General features: G+C 36.8%; 1 protein-coding gene across 7 annotated transcripts in view; it reads left to right on the forward strand.

Annotated features, from left to right (window-relative positions):
- Positions 1-18,474, forward strand: part of LOC116176819 (polypyrimidine tract-binding protein 1) — a 280,865-nt gene that overhangs the window by 235,779 nt on the left and 26,612 nt on the right. For all 7 annotated transcript variants that reach the window (XM_031495603.1, XM_031495604.1, XM_031495605.1 and 4 more), the window contains one exon: positions 9,436-9,729. In XM_031495603.1, coding sequence (XP_031351463.1) covers positions 9,436-9,729 — 294 coding nt within the window. The remainder of the gene's footprint in view (positions 1-9,435; positions 9,730-18,474) is intronic.

Below are 18,474 nucleotides of genomic sequence, written 5' to 3' on the forward strand. Positions count from 1 at the left end.
GTTGCGAAGTAAAAGAATGACCTTCTGTAAACGATCGATTGTAGTTAAAGGTTTAAACTTGTGAATGAAGTAAATTTTGGAACAAATTGTTATCAGTGTGGGATAAAAATGGAAGATAAATATGGCTAATTTTTAAGATTCTTATTTCTTAAATAACAGTGTAAGTACAGGAATTAGCTAAATAATTTTTGTTTCATGCAAATGTCTGAACATAATATATTTGAATGAATGTTATTTCAACCAAAAATGTTGACTCTAAAGGCCGTTTTTGTGGAAAGAAAATTTCTTGACGACATCTATTGAGCCAAGGTACATCGTCACGGCAACGTCATGATCTCCAAATGTATTCATCGTTATCGGGTGCGATTCTATGCTACACAGTTTAGCAATTATAAGAGGGAGGTCGCTCACGTCATTAGAGGGCAAAGTACATTTTATTCAATGAAAGTACGTAATTTGAATTTCGTACGTAGGACGCATGGAATTTTAATTTGATATTTGATATTGTATTGTATTATTGAAATACGAATTATTTCCTGAGATGCTGTTTTTCAAAGTAAAGCGTGCATATCTTTTACATACGATAACCAATTGGTATCAGATTTTGCATACGCATGCCTTTAGTGGTGCCAAGTTAAACTGTACAAAATTGGAGGGGGGGGGGCATGTACTACCCTTCACGGTATTCTAATGAAAGGTCTCATCGAAATAAATTGGTTTGTACAAAGTATAACTTTCCCGTGCGACTCTTTTTCGAGATCAGTGAGCGACGAGGCCCGAGGGGGAGGGGGGTGTTAAAAATTAATGTTATCTCTCATTGTATTCTAATTAAAGGTCTCAACGAAAGGAGCGGTTTTCCGTTTTCTACCAACTACTGCCCTTCTTTCTGTCCTCTAATCAAAGTACTGGGTGGAGAGGGGGGGAGTGGAACTAGTTTTATCCTTCATGGTACTCTAATGAAAGGGCTCAACGACAGAAATTAATTTCTACAAACCATAGCCTCGACCTCTTATCGTGTTCGGGTATATTCCCTTATACCTCAAGAACAGATTGTCGGAATAGGGTACTCACAAAGGGCGATTGAGACGTCTGCAAGAAATATATCCATTGGTGATGTCATATGCATATGCATGCCTTTAGTGGTGCCAAGTTAAGCTTTAGAAAATGGGGGGGGGGGGCATGTACTACCCTTCACGGTATTCTAATGAAAGGTCTCATCAAAATAAATTGGTTTGTACAAACTATAACTTTCCCGCGCGACTCTTTTTCGAGATCAGTGATTTTTACTTACCTGGTAAACTGTGAATGCAACAAAGTAATAACAGTTTTCACAGTGACCACATTTAATAATTAATAATTAAACGAATTTATGTAAAATATCTAACGACTTTACTTGTTAATTTACGAAATAAAAATTCACGGCACTAACGCGATGGAACACTAAATATACCTACTTGTGTCGAGAAAACTCAATTTCCTGTACCTATACTCGCATTTCATGATATGTAATAAAAAATAAACCAAACAGAATATATCTCTCTCAAGTTCATATTACCTACATTACAACAGAGCATTATCGTCAATGCGTTCTTATGCCAGACGTTTTATTATTTTATTTATTTATTATCTCTCTCTTGTTCTGGGCCCTCAACAGGTTTGCGCCCAATTACAGAGTGACCCGCATAATGCTTTTTAGAGGTGTCTCTGCAGAAGGTCTAATTCTCATCTCTGCCACAGATGAAAAATTCACCTCAACCCAGGTTGGAACACCCGACCTCCGGATTTATAGCCCAACTCTCTACCACTGAACCTCCATTGTAAGCTAAATGCCTAGTTAACGTTTTCTTGGAACGTGCTTAAGTCGTCCACAAACAAATGCCCACTAAAAGGGATTAAATTTCTTTAGGATGCCCTAAGTGAGTCAGTACCTTACATACCTAGTTTCTACGACTGGCCTGCAGAGAGTGGAAATGAACCACCACTGAAATTTTGCGTCTTATTCAGTTTCATCAATAAATTTATTTGTTATTTAAAATCTCATCTTTTTAAATTTTTATGTCTTTTTTGCGAAATTTTGTCGTAATTGCATTTTTATTTTGCATTTTCGCTGATTTTTAACGTCATTAACATTCTAGCACTATTTATAAGTATGTGCTGTATTTAGTTTCTTGCACCATTAATAAATTATTAACACGTTTCTCTTCTGCAATTAAAGAAAACTATATTCTAATTGATTTTTGAGAAACGAATACTTTAAAATGAAGCAAAAAAATTGGCCGGTAACCTATGCAATTACACCTGGTTCGTAAGTACCCAGTCCGCCCCTGCGCAAAGGGCACTGTGCATGCTGATCGATTAGGCTCAATTTTTGAAATTGTGTTTTATATGGTTAAAGCTATGCGCATATTGAATTTCATGCAATTCGGTTCATAACTAACGGAGGTGTCAAAAGGGCCTACTTTATTTTTTGGTCTACATACCAATTCATGAACTCCGATCTACAAATTTGATAAAGAATCCACCTGCAAAATTTCACCGTAATCGGTCCATTCGTTTATGACTTATCATGCTAACGGACGGACGGACAGACGAACAGACATCGCAAAATTATAAACTCGCTAGGAGTTCGTTAATAACTGTTTTATAATGACATGATAGTCAATTTAGAAATAGAATCTTGGATTTAGATAATACAGAGGTTGATGTAATCCTGCAAAATTTTCGCTAGTTCTTCGGTTCGTAGATATCCTTCATGAGGTTGCAATGAATTATAATTATAGGTCTATAATCTAACTCATTTATTTAATTATAAAGGTTTAAAAAATGAAATGGTTAGTACTTTAGTAGGTAGTACAAAAATTTGCTCGCGAGCATGAAATGGAATACGCCGCAGCCCGGAATTATTAAAATAAATGCACTGTTGAACGAAATGTTTTTACCAAATTATTTACAGCTTTATTTACAAATTTTTGCTAAGGTGCGCTAAGAACTTATATCATTTTCAAATTTTTGAGATCTAAGCGCAAATAGTAGAATTCGGTGCTACATCCTAGATACTCATATAGGATGTAGCAAAGACACAACTATTCTTTCCAATTTTTCGAAACTTCCTAACCGAAGACGGCGCATGCCTAAACGATGGTGCAAAGAAAATTGCGACAATTTTTGACATTCCCTATTCAATTTCGTACAAGGTCAATTTATTATTTTTAGAGAAAATAGGTATTTTTACTTATTTGGGAAGATAAAGCACTTGGTAATACAACGAAATTAATCGCGGTAAACGTCAGCAACCGAGAAAGCTGAATATGAATTGAATACAAATGCTAAAAACCCAGTTCTATAAATTACAGATATCAAATTACAGCGATCGTCCTCGGTATATTATTATCTCGACAGTTGCGCCTTATCTGTTTATTTTTACGTTTGAATATGGTAGGTCGCGGAATCTTGTGGTGGATAGCGACACTATTCTAATCTTGCGGGCGGTGCGGGGAGTGATTTCCAAATTCTTCAATGTAAACACCACCTTAAGAAATAGTGCCGCATACAAAATGTGGAACAACCTACTGAAATTGCTTTGTTAGTAATTTCATCCTTCCAGGATTTTCGTAAAATTTAATCCCGGCGGGACAAAAAGTGACACTTCAGTACTTGTCATAATGTAGTGAAGTTGTCACTTTAGTCTCGGAAGTACGAAAATATTGTTTTTTCCTTTGTAGGTACTTTTCTCAAACATTTTTGAGATATTCACAATTACGTTTTCACAGGAAATGTATCTCGTTGAGACTATCTTTTCGCTCTTTTAGAGTAGGTACTTTGCTACGACACTTCGTTCTGAAGATATTTGCACTGAAAGTTTTGGCATCATCAGTAGATGTGCCTCGTCTAGCCGTTCTATTTGCCCTTTGCAACTTTGTTTGCGAGATATTCGTTTCGACTCATCAGTAGGTATATGTCTCATCCAGACGATTCATTTTGCCTTTGTGAGCACTCTTCTTCCTATACACCGTTTTCTAGATATTCGCTCTTAAAGTAAGCGAGCATCAATGGATATACAGAGTCCGCCAGTGAAATGGATGATTTGAAGTAAGACTTGCGATGAGGTTGATGGGTGAAAGTAGGCGGCTTGTGAAGACCTACATGGCGGTTATGCAGTTAGAGCATATTAAGGTGCGTACAGACTTGAGCACGCACGCGAATGAGGCAAGCCGAGCACGAATGAGCATACTAGTGTGGGCGCGTCGGTCCGAGGCAGAATGAGGAAGAAAAATCTGCCTCGCCTTGTGCGCCGTATGTGCTCGGGGCGAGCCAAGTGCTGTCGGTCCATCAAAGAGATTCGTGCTCAGTGGGGACGTCTTTTCGTAGCGCGTGCACTCCAACGGGAATTTTCATTTAAACATCAGCAGTTCTGTAGGTAAGTTCGCATACATAAACAATAAAATTTGATTTCAATTGAGAACTCGTGTGGTGAATTTCAGCAATACCTAAATTGAATATTTACGATGCAGTGGGACCAGGAAACGACTATACGCCTCATTAGTGAATATAGGAAAAGAGAAATTTTGTGGAATCCGCGGAATGCAACATACTACTCGTACAATAAAATTGACCATCGATGTCTTCGCCTCTTTTTGCTGTCCTTTTTTTTTAATAAACTGTACATTACAATGAAACTAGCGCTAGCAACCGCCACATCAACGTTATCCATCTTTGAACGTACCGAGCACCCGAGCACGACTGGAGCAGCTTCGCACACAGTTGCGCATCTTGCCTCGTGCGTAAACAAATTTCATTCCGTTTTGCAACCCGAGGCAGAACCGAATGCCTCGGCTTGCCTCATTCGCGTGCGTGCTCAAGTCTGTACGCACCTTTAAGTATCAAAATTGGATCGGGCCTACGATACTTACAGGCCGGAGCGCTCGAAAAAGTCACGTGACCTTAGGAGTCAGCTTGGGAGACATTAAATACTCGTACATTACGGCTTATGGAAAATTCGTGCGCGGCTCCGCTATTTATTTTTTTACTCTGGATCCGTTTAACATAGATCCACGAATCAATGAGAGCCGGTCAACCGTACATGGAATTGAATTATAGTATTTGTTAATTATTAGTAACACTAGGAATAATGAATTTTAAGGTTTAAAGTCTTTGTAGATATAACGACGATAGTAAATCCGTGTGTTTCTATATTTCCACCGTCATATTTCTGTTTCTAGGAACAATATCATTATAACTCTTTCGGTGTCTTTAACTAGAATGATATACATCTATTATGCGTATATAATTTTTGCAACGTATTACATTATTAATTTGAAAAATGACAGCCATAAATGAGATAATATAAAAATAACTTTAAAAAAATAAATATAAATATAAATGTGTATTATTATGGGATAGTGGGGAGGGCGACTCCATCTTCATAGGCATATGTACCCTTCCATTTGTGGCGGGTACCACGGATACACATGATGGTGCTATGATTATTGCTACGCTTATTCTAGCACGTAGCCAACCCATTACTATAGATAGTGGTCTGGTCCATCGATCAGGAAGGACCTCACCCAGGTGTCTTATAAAAGATGTCAATTGTGGGGCAAAAACACCCATCAGTGGAAGTTACAAGTAGGGTGAACGTTGTATGACGAGTCTCACATGGGCCACAGTATTTCCGTTTTTTCTTTTTCTTGTTGCTATTGATCTTTCAATTGTTCGTTTCTGTTTTGGTGGCAGTTTTGTTAGAATTATCTCCAGTATTTCATTTTCATATATTTCTTTTTGTTGATTTCCTTCTCTTTTTGCAACATATAGAGACTTGTGGTGTTCAGCAAAATTTATATCCTGAGATGTTGATAATACTGATGAGCCTTGTGTTGAGGTTTGGTATGCATGGTTTGGTGTATTGAAAGGGTCAGATATAGCAAGTCCACCTTTGTGATCGGGAAGGGAAAAGAGCTGTGCTTCTAGTTTTGATGTTTCACCTCCCAGTAGTGTTGGCAAAAATTGATCATGCAATGCATTAGTAAGGGGTTCAAAAAATTCTTCTGAATTTTTTATAACACGCAGTAGAAAAGACCATTTAAATTGGGCTGCTTTAGTTAGAGCACTGTAGGCGGCTTGAGGTGAGTCTTTGCATATTGAAGTTAACTTCTCGATTATATCCGTCCATTTGGTTACATTATTTTTAATGAAATCTTCCTTTCCTGTTCCTATGTATCCACCTAGGAAATGGGAACCAGTTACAATGGATATATTAGTGCTGTTGAATATCTTTTCTGCAATTGGTTTGTCAGCTTCAGAAACTATCAGAAATGATTTTTTGCCTTGTGGGAAATGCCTTACCTGGTATTAGTATACATATAATAGACCCTACAAAATCGCGCATTAATTGTCTGCGCAGAGCATAATTGACCACGCGAGAAACTTTTTTGTTGTTGGCGCAATTGTATCACATATATCGAATGAATTGTGGCCAAAGGACACAAACATGTTTTTCGCGGTATGTGCTGGAAGCCCTATCTCCGCTTCAGTGGCGGACTCTGTATTTTTTCCAGACGTGCCAATCGCCCATTGTGAGTACCCTTCCTTCTTGAGATATGGGAAATCATTTCTGATAAGCGGCCACCATACTTATACAATAAGATCAGGTTTAGGACTGACATTCACAATTTAAACCTTAGGCATAGAGGGCTACTAACTATACCTCAACACAAAACAGCACTATTTGAGCGGCCATTTAGCTACACCATTGCTGTGATGTACAATGCATTGCCGTCGCCTCTTAAGAGTTTACCAACTCGTCAGTTCAAAAAACAATTGTTTGGCCTTTTATTTTACTCTTTAATTTGATTTCTTGTTGCTGTTGATTATTCCTGTTCGTATTGTCTTTTATCTTTCAATCTGTTCATTCATCATTTCACTATACTTAGTAAGTAATTATTATAATATAATTTTGTTTTCTTTTGTTGTTTTGCTCTGTAAAAATATTCTTTGTTTTGTCATGGTGTAGATGGAAGAGCAGCGTTTTGCTGAATCTATGCCATGAGATTCTATAAATACGATTATTATTAATTATAACCCATAACGATAAGGGGTCGAGGAGAGGGATTTTAGTTGGTAGAAATTAATTCCTTTCGTCGAGACCTTTCATTAGAGTACCATGAAGGATGAAACGAGTTCTTCCCCTTTTCTTCTCCATTTTGATACGGGGTAAGGGTATACGGCAGTAGTTGATAGAAAACAGTTCCTTTCCCTGATACTTTTAATTATAATACTATGAAATATAAAACCAATTTCTAACACTCCCACCCCACCCCATCCACTGATCTCGAAAAGAAATCGCGGAGGAAAGTTAGAATTTGTACAAACAAATTCAATTTTGGTGAGAGCTTTCATTTGTCCATGAAGGGTAAAACGTGCTTTTATCTCCTCTCCTTCCCATTTTCAAAAGTTTCATTTGGCACCACTAAAGGCATAAATCTGAGACAAATTGGTTGACGCATGTAAAAGTTTTACTTTCGGAAACGGCATCTACGCAAATAATTCGTGAGGACCCCCCAAGAGGTCATCTGGCACATCTTCAAGGTATTAGCTACTTATTGCAAAACATTCCAGGATTCTAGGTCAAAGGCAAAAGTACATTATTTAAAAATGCACTGCTCACTTCCATTTGTTGATATCTTCTTATTTAGCAAAAGACTTGTACGACTAGTGACAACTGAACCAACATTTTCAGTATTTTTAACGCATTTAAAAAAAAATAAAATACGTTTTATCGAGTCTCTAGATCTCTGCACTGGAAAGTCGTAGAAGGTCGTTGATGACTAGTTTTCAGATGCGTTGTCTTTGACATCTGTTTGTTTTTCAATTTAAAGTTTATTTATCTGTCAACAATATTCAGTGAATAAAACATTACTAACCTTTTTTGCTTTTCGTTTACAAATACCTGTATATATTGTGTGGTGTTGATATATCCAAAACTTAATTTGGATAGATTAATGACAATAAAATTTGGGAACGTTGTGCTCAGATAAAGCGGCAATTTTTGAAATATCCCATGAAAATAAAAATCGATACGTTACCTGAATTATATCTTCATATCAATAAATATTGTCAAATGCAGGTAATACATCTTCTGCTTTATTTATGATGCAAAAATTATACGTAACAATGTAAACAAATTGTAGTTGTTCATGAAAAAATCGCTTTAAAATAAATAATAATATACGATTTTAATGGATATTCTAATACAACTATAAATTACCCCCAAAGTCTTACGCGAAACGATATCAGCGATTGTTCGGAGAAACATAAACATAATTCGATTTAAGTAATAAAATGTAAACAAGCTATTATGGTCTTGAGACAGCTGATTTGGCGTCACATGTGGCGTGCAAGTAAACGGCTCAAGTTTCCACAATTATGACGACAATATAGCATGGAATATTTAAACAATTACTTGCTTATAATAGGTCTCATTAACGCACTGTTTTGAGCGGAAAACAGTACGTTAATAAGAACATTTAAAAATCGAAATAGAAAAATTTACACCACCTTTTGCAGGTCAAAATTATCTGCATACTAGACTAATTTGCAGTTGTCTAAATTACATGCGGTACCTAATTGAAATGCGCTTTACGTAAATTATTTACGGTTACACTTTTTACTTCTTTCTTTTAAAGAAGTAAAGACATATTGTTCCATAGTAAAGTTTTAATGCCACTTATTTTGAGAGAGCTCTGTTCGCAAACAAAATTATGGTAATTGACAAACACAAAAGCTACTTATCTAAATTCAGGATCTAAACATTCAAGTTGTACATGTTTCGCTAATAAAAAATTGGAATCTAACGCACTCTTAAGAATGGCCGCTGTGGTTTGACAGATGACGCGATAACAAATTCATAAACTGGCTTTATTATTATGTCTTGTGGCACTAATATCCTGTGGCGAAAATAAATGCGAATAAATGGGGATACATATCGACAATATCCAAAAAAACATCGCTAATCTATAATAAAGTGCAACAACGCATTAGATTTGGGATCTTCTACCAAGCTTACTTTCTGAGTTACAAGTTACCATTCAGGATTATAAATAGGTCAAAAAATCATCTGTGTGTGTCTCATGTGGTAGTTTTTCGTTGAACAACATGAATCTACAGGTTTGCGGATCAGAGAAGATAAAGCAATTTGACAACAAAAAATGTAATGAGAACATCTCATTTTGAAGCGCAATACACAAACAGCGAATCATTTAAGCTGTGTGGCCGAATGCTAGGGCAGATTTGGTAATTAAAATAAGCACGTTTGCCACCCTACCACATAAATGGCGTTGCGTGGGTGTATGTCACATGTTTGCGGTTTTGGGGCGTGTGCGGCTCTCCGAATTTTTTCATGCTCTTATTGCGCTGATTAGTTGTAATTTTTCATTTCAGGTGAAACTGGAACAGAATGTAGGAAAACCATCCCGCGTCATTCACATACGAAACATTCCAAACGATGTCACAGAGGCCGAAATCATCCATCTAGGGATTCCCTTCGGTCGGGTTACAAATGTTCTAGTTTTAAAGGGCAAAAACCAGGCGTTTCTCGAAATGGGTGACGAAGGTTCTGCCACGTCTATGGTTAATTATTTCGCTAATTGTATGGCGCAGTTACGAGGAAGAGCCGTTTACGTACAGTATTCAAATCACAAAGAACTGAAGACCGATCAAACACATTCGAATGCAGTAAGTCGATTTATTTTTCTATTCAATTATTGATATAGATTTCGTAACGTAAATTAATCAAAGCGTCGTTGCCGATGTTAATTGGTGGAAGCTAAAGTGTATTTGTATAGCATGTTTACCTTAATGTTATACAGATGAAGGCATTTTGTATCGGATTGTAATTGAAGGTAATATTTGATTTAACAAAATTAGAACTCGCGCTGGTTTGAATTATTCCTTCTATCTGCAGTAGGTCGTTTTAATTAAAACGAATTAATTTTGTTTCTCGAGCCGCCTAAATTATTCATTTAAGTGCTAACGCAATTTGTACGATTTTTAATAATCTAATTTATTATGATAATATTTGTTTTACAAATTAAAATTCGACTTTTGAAAATCTCTCAACGCGTAATTTCATGTTTTTATTTCATTAATTCCTAATTTCCACTCTTTGTGAAAACATAGCTTCATTGCATACCTATATCTACGCGTATGGCCCTGCACTCGTTAATTATGAACGATATTGATTATTACGCGATAGTAATTTACCCGAAAAGAATTTATAACAATTCATGTGATTGGTTGAGCATAATGATTTCCGGTGGGGCCTCGTTTTTGTGTTATTTTTCACGTTTTCGATCGAACGAAGTGTATGATCATTAAGGTGCTTGCCAAGCAAATGATGTAGGTATGTAATACTTGTAGAGTATTGATTTTATTGGAAAGCCGAAATTACTCGCGTGGATTTTTTTTAGAACTACAAGGTGGTGCTTTATGTCCATTAATTTGCTTTGCAACGGTTTTTTGTTGTTTTCCATTAAGCTCGAAATTTATCAACAATTTTAAATGGATGCTTTGTTAATTATATTTTCAACATCTCCAAAATTGCGAGGTTCATCCAAATACGTATGTAATATCATCTGGATTAATGACTTGTTCATATGTATCTAAATGGAATTTTCAGTAGGGGATGTGGTTGATATCCATTAGTATTATGAGTTATTTAACAGTAACCACATTGAACCCTATTTATCTCTATTTCGCCCTTAAAAGGTTACAGATACGTGGTACTCCACGGTATTGCTTTAATTATTAATCTTGAACGCCTATAGCGATCCGTTTGGTGGCTTTATAACAATAGTCGCATATTTAAGGCCAGTTTTAAACCAACCAACAAAACCCGTTATGAACGTTAATTACATTTGCCATTGTTTGCTTATTCGGCCTATGAGGTTACCGTATTTTGCAAAATCGTTCATGAACAAATTTACAATATTGTTCACACATTACATACAAATCGGTTTCTATGCCATGGCGACGTGTTGAGAGTTTTCCCCCCTGGCCCGGATATCTTCAACAGTTTACTTCCAGTAGGAGCATTTGTAAAAGTATTTAGCCCGAATTTTTTAACAATCGCGAATTAAGCTCACAACCTATATTTTGTTACCACCCGCGCGTAAAAAACAACTCCCCACTTTTTTGACGGAAATACACGTTTTAGAGCACCAGGAATCCGAATCGAACAAAATCTCGATGATGTCGATCGGTCTGTCTGTCTATAGGTACTCTCATTTCCGGATAAACGGCTGAACCGTTCGGAACAAAATTTGGTACTCATATACTTAGGCAGAATCGCGCATTGGCAGGTGGTATCTGTGCTACCACAGCAATTTTTTTTATTTTAGCCATGAAAATCAATAAAAACCTTATTTTTTACTGAATAGTAGGACATGGATTCATGGAAATTCTGTTTTATTTATTGTATGTAGCTGAGGCAGCCGATATCGTACAATAAAAATGACTGACGGTAGAAATATGTGTTTTAAAAATTTCGAAAAATATGATATACGAGGTGCTGTTTTGATATTCCCGGACGCATATTTACCGAACCGTATCGAGTCAACGCTGCGGCCGAGCCGAAAACCCCCGAACATCCGCACGCTCCGTGTCTACCTTTACATAAAGGTCGGTCAGTATGCTTCCCGGACTAGGCATGAAAACAAAACAAAAATTTTATTTTTCAATGTAGTTCCGCTGCTTTTGAATACAGACATAACACCGTTTCGGTGGATCTTGATTTAAAAAAAAACTTCATATGGCTGCGGAAATACAATTAACAAATAATAATTTTATCTCATTTTCCTTATGAACGCTATTGTACTCACTTTGTCCGTCTGTACCACTACTAGCCCTCCAGTTTAAGCTTTTTCGTTGTGGTTTCTTTCTCATACGGTGCAGCACAGCCCCGAAACCAGGACGACAAAACATTTTGTGGGTTAGTCAATTTCTTCCCGAGTTATTACTGATTATGTATAAAATTCACTTTCGTCGGTCCCGAGTGACCACGGTTGTAATTTGTTTAGTTATGGTTCTGTACGACACGCTATGATTGAGTTACGACCTTACAGGAAACACGTACCACTCGCAACCCCCATCACTCATATCACTTTAATTGTCGCAATGCGACCTACGCGGCTGCTATATCTGCATTCGCTTGAACATCCGCATTGACAACTGCGAATGTCAATATCGATGCGGAAGTTCCGAAATTGCGGATGCGAATATCCGCAACATCACTGATCTCAAGGTACTCGTGTAAAATTCTGAAAACTGTGGTTTCTGAAAATCCTAGCGAAGCTAATTGTCTTACATCCTCAGCCCGGTATTCATTTCGATACATAAGTACATACAACGCGCGATGGCACAACGAAAAACTGTCAACCTAAAAATGCTCCACCTTCGGCGTCGCATTTTTATTAATTGACAGTTTTTTTCGTCTACCAAGGCATATATGAAAACAGCATAATGAAAAATTGCATCAAAATTCAAAACAGCCCAATCTGGAAATATAAAAACGAGCCCTCGTAATATATTGCTGAGGCATCAAATAAGTAATGCTGGGTACAATAGTATACGGTTAAATACACCACCAACAAAACACCTCTTCAACTAGCTCAAAATAAAATAATCTTTAAATTTAGAATTTTGTGATTTCTCTTCGTACACATCAGGTATCTACTACAAAGAAACATCCCAATAGTGACTTAAATTAATAATTTGGGAGACACACTACAGCCTCGGTCATTTTCCGAATTTTCATTAAAACCCGACATAATTTTTGGAGACGAGAAGAAAAATTGACATGAAAACTCTTCTTTAGGTCGCACAATGGGTTCGAATAAACATGCCATTAATTGATTGACAATGAGAAAATTTTGATTCCAAAACACATGACATAAAAATTAAAAGAAAATTCATGAATTAAGTAGAAGCATACAAAGCTTGTTTTTACTTAGTACCCCATACGCAGACGGTCGAAAAATAAAATTCTTTGTTTACAATCCCAATAATCTTGTCATAGTAAGATTTGCGATCAAACAGGCGCACTTACTTAAATCCACAAGCTTTGACAGTTTCTGAACTTCACTTTTCTATAACATACACACTAGATGCTAAACGAACTAGCTTGTTCAATAGCGATGACAGAAATAATCGGTGGATGTGCGAACGGTGTAAACTTTTTAAACAACAAGATACCTCACGTTGCACTAAAACCGTTTATTTTACTTCAACTTCAACAAGATTGCCGGTCACTGCACACCTTGTGTCGATTTACAATCTTTGTGTTTATTAAGATGCGAGCGACTTCTGGAATAGGATCGTGCTAATGTTGAACAAAAAGTCTTCGTTCAACACTGACCCGGAAGTCGCTAGCACCTTACGAAAAACAGAGATTGTAGATCGGGATCAAGTGTTCTGTGACCGGCAATCTTTCCTGGCGAGAGTTACACTTATCGGTCAAGCAAAGCGTTCACAGTCCCTCAGAGTCCGAAACCAATTAACTGGGCAGGGTTTGGCTAGGTCCTGGAGCTCCCACTACCCTGAGTACTCGGTGTCAATAAAGTTTCTTTTATTACCTTTTGACGGGTCACGGTTGCGTTCGATTGCTCAAAACTCTGCAATCGACAGATGCCCGTTCGGGTGTTTTCGGCCATTATAACACACCCGAACTTTCATTACACACGGCTTGAATTTAGTTGACTAAATCAAGTTGGTAGTTTGCCGTTTGTCATTTTGACATTCATCGTAAGGCGAATTCCTGTTTTTCAAAAATGGACACAGAGAATGATAATAGAGAGAAAAATGTTATTGCTGCTCCTTCTGAAATAACGCAAGCGGCAACAGAATTCTCGTAGAAAAAGTATAGTATGTAACGCGTTTTATAAACTTCTCTAGACACTCGTTATTAAACACTCGCTACGCTCGTGTTTAACATAAACTCGTGTCTAAAGTGTCGTTTATAAAACTAGATACATAATATACTATTATGTGTAGAATATTTGCTAAATGCGACTTAAAATATAGGAAAATGTATTTTCGCGAAAATTTAAAAGTCCATTATAGTACAAACTAATGCATTATAGCTTAAGCCCGTATCCAACGTGTAAACATAATGTTTAATTACCACCCACACGTGGAAATTTGTAAAGAATTTTATATAATCAGAAAGGCATCTTTTCAATGAAGTCGCGGGAGGGGGGGGGACTCTGAGTGTTTGGAATATTGTTTTTTTTTGTTCTTCCATACCTTCATTGGCGACGAGTGGGATGCATTTTATATGCTGGAACAACCAAGGTTGGATAACAATTCCGTTTTAGCTTGTCTAGGTAGTTGCAATTTCCCGAAAATAATTTCGTCAATAAATGAAGTTTTTGCACATTTAGTCTTTGAAAATGATAACGCACATAAAAAAGTATAGTTTCTTATCTTCGAAGAGAACCGTACACAATTTTTGAGAAATAGGATATGCATTTTTTCGGGTTTGAAATTTTGGGAATTTTTTTGTTAAATCAGAAAGGAAAATCTAAAAACCGTTAGTTCCTTCTTCCTATGTGCTAAGGCTATTGAAAAAATTAAAGAAAAAACGCAAATTTTGAGGCTATTGAAAGAATCTGAAACTTTATTTAGAAAAAAACACTAGTTTTGGTCCACTGTACCACCTACTAAATTGTTACACTCTGTGTGTACACATATTGGGGTTGATTTTAATTGATAAACAATAACAACTGCAGAATTCGCTTTGAAGTAAATGGTGAAGGGGAGCGAAACAATCCATCGGTTGTGAAACTCGGCCACATTAATTAGATAATTTCCCGACACGTACTTAAAAAACGTAAATTGCACGCCAACTTCTTCGGTTAGCCCAACGCTCCTCCACTTAAGAGAATCTTAAATTGCACGCGACGAAAGAAAAAATAAAAGCAGGGATTTGTATTTTTTGCGAGCTCTTTCGTAAAATTAATTAAAATTGAAAGCGAAAAATAATGTTAATTAATATTAATGGATATTAATTTACTAAATTATTTTTTATGGGCATTCTAATCTGTTTCTTCGAAGGTAATTGTACCGTTTACCTGCAGCGTCGTAATTGTGATTTTAAAAAAATAAGAATTCTTTTTCCCTTACATTAATAATTAATTTTAATTTGGGGGATGAGTGCTATTAATATTCTATTGCATTTTGGAGACGTTGATGTGTTCTCATTAAACTCTTTTTACGCTGTATAATGTAATGCATTATAATCTAAAATTATATGGTTGAGAAACAAGTCTTCTTGGCATTAAGACGAGTTCCACGAATGGATTGTTTATTGTTAGTAATGTTAAGTGCGTGGGGATGATAACTTGACGGGACCAGAGACAAACATAAGAAAATGAAGCATTCAGGATGGAAGTCCAACTCAACGTTGATCAGTGCCATCAAGTTTTATGTCAAGTGCTTTATTAGACGAGAACACCTGGCGGCGGGCCCTCCTGTATATATTCTGTATTCGTTTCTTTTGAATTTGTATTCAGTGTTTGTTTTCCTTTATAGAATTGTTCGCTTTGTAATTGTTCAATTTAGATAATGTGCTACAAGTAGGGCACAATCTGATCAATTGGTTTTTATTTATTCATTTGTGATAAGGAGTGTTTATCGGGCAAAAGTTAATTAATCTCCAGGAAATGCTGGTGTTTTAAACAATTGCGTGTCTTTTGTTTAGAAGTGGGGACGTTCTTAACGGGTTCTCGCAGCGCTGTAGATTTTTTTACGCTAAATTTTCCGGTAGTCGTCCGTATTTGTTAAGTTGAGGACGCAGTTCATTTTTGTAATCAATTTGTGCAGAGAAGCAAGGTTACTAAAGTGGTGTAAGAAGTTTAACGCCTGATGTCCGATTACGGAAAAAGTTTTTTCGAGTCGAGTACAGCGAGGCTTTTCGTTAATGTTCTCTTATTAAGAGTTAAAAGTTTCCACCGTCCGAACAGCCATCGAAAATTGGTCATCTTATTCACCAAGCCAGTTTTGTTTGTCATCTTATTCTGCGTTATAAAGCAAAGTGCTGTCAGAATTTGTGTATTAAGTGCTCCTAATGTCGCAAACCTTTTACGACCAGATTATTTGGATTAGAAATTTAATATTTCTTATTTTAATTGTCGCCGCCTGCGTGCGGGGAAATATGTCCAAATAAGTTTAGTAATCCTTAATTTTTGTCATCGTCAAACAATTAATTGTGTGTTTATTCGAATTGAAAGTGCGACCCAGATAGAGTTTTCATTTCACATGTTTCTATTCGCGCTTAAGATTTATTTCAGGTGGTTCAAAATTTGTGTAATGAATTCTTTGGTACTTTCGGAAGATGATCGAGGCCACCGACTCTTTCAAATTGAGAAATTAGTCAGTATTGGGATCTTTCATTATAGTGGAGGCCGGATGTGTACTAGGAAAATAAAAAAAATTAAAATTCCAACTTTGATTTGTTTTGAGCTTGCTGGACAGATGTTCTGTGGGTGGCGTAGTGACCGCACGCCATAGCATACAGCAATATGTACCGCTTTATAAGAATAGTAGGTTCAATGAGGACAACGGAGCGCGTCTAAAATGCGGGGGCTTTGCGATAATCCAAACTAGTCTGGGTTTGAACTGGGTCCGTACCAGTTTTTTTAACTGGACAGATTAAAGGAAAGGACAAGTCTCCGTAACGTATAGGCAAGAAAATTATAATCGCGAACGCGAAAGCGTACATGCGTACATATCGTTTACAAAAATTAATAGCGGAAGGGAGTACACATGGCAAAAAGAAAAAATTCAGAATAAGCGTTTTAAGAAAATTAAACGCGAACGTGAAAGTTCAACCTCAAAGGAAGTTCGAGGTGTTATTGTATTGATAAAAGACTAGAATTTCAAGCGGGCCGGTTTGGAGTGAACAAGACGAAGGACGGGGTCCCTAAATAAAATTCGACCGGAAGACGAAGAAGCAAAGCAAGCTAAGTTCATTAATATTGGGAAATACGTGATACCGTACTCGGGTCATTGCATTTTCGGAGGAGCTGCATATGAGTTGTTTAAAATCACAAGATTTTGGTGACGGCAAATTAATTTCGTTTTACAAATAGCAAAGAAATCGTGCGCAGTAAAGTACGCGTACATTACGTGATCCAAAGTCGATGAACTGGCAACAAAGATGCACCTTGACATAAGGAAAACTGAAATCGTATAAATCCAGTAACGCTAATCTGGGCGAAACGTAAGGCAAATATATTTTCGTACTTCCGGGACTAAAGTAACAACTTCACTCCATTATGACAAGTACTGAAGTGTCACTTTTTGTCCCGCCGGGATTAAAATTAGACGAAAATCCCGGAAGGATGAAATTACTAACAAGGCAATTTCAGTAGGTTGTTCCACATTTTGTATGCGGCACTACTTCTTAACGCATCGTACTGCTGCTCATATAGTTTTTTGGATTCCGGTGGTATCAATTCTTTACCTACTTTGGCCGCTTTTTATCAATATCAAATACACCTTTGTCACCCACCACCAAAATTATGACACTAGCAATGACAGTTTCCAAATTATTTTTGTTACCATGGCATAGGGATTGTCATACCAACGTAACGTTCCTATGGTAACTTGTTAAGCAGCGATTTTTTGAAAGAACGCGTTCTCTAACTCCATACATATTAAGTGTTTCGGTTTCGGAAGTACGAAATATATCGTATATACCTTGCGACTGAAGTAGTGGTCTTAATCCCTCAGGTAAATTATGGCCCTCCCTTCGGTCGGGCCATAAACTTTACCTTCGGGATTAAAAGTACTACTTCAGTCCCGCGGTATATAATATACTATTACATATTTCAGACTATTGTTAATTCCTGCAACTACATATACCACGAATACGAACTTCGATCTAGGGGAATCTTGAATCAAGACCATTACTGTATGGTAGGGATCGATGCAACTTCAGGAAATGAAGAATTAGAGGTATTGTAAAACGTCGTGAATTCGATATCTTTATGAAATCTTCCCATTTAACTGTGAAAATCTATTAGCACCATAGAAGTAAGGTATTTCTGTTATAAATATTTTAACGTGTGAGAAATAGTAGTGTGTGAGCTCAAAATGACCTATTCCCAAAACTATCACTTCGTTCTCATGACACATATGTACTTGTATATGGAAAGACATTCCAAGAAATATCGTAAAAATGATGAAGTTATTTAGTAATATTACATTCTGGGTAGAGCAGCACTTTCATTTCTAATTAAGTGCATGCGAAAAATCGAACGTAAACTGAAAATTCCGGAGACGGAAGTGACGTAATTTTGCGCCGAAATCGCAACAACAGTATGCAAATCGTCTGACGCTATTGCACGAGTAATTAAATTCCAATAATTGGTATGGCCTTGTTCCAGAAATCTGAAAATAGGAACCGCTCGGGAGCGTAAT

Source organism: Photinus pyralis, unplaced genomic scaffold (genome assembly GCF_008802855.1).
Source record: "Photinus pyralis isolate 1611_PpyrPB1 unplaced genomic scaffold, Ppyr1.3 Ppyr1.4_LG7, whole genome shotgun sequence".
In the NCBI taxonomy this organism is placed as follows: Eukaryota; Metazoa; Arthropoda; class Insecta; order Coleoptera; family Lampyridae; genus Photinus; species Photinus pyralis.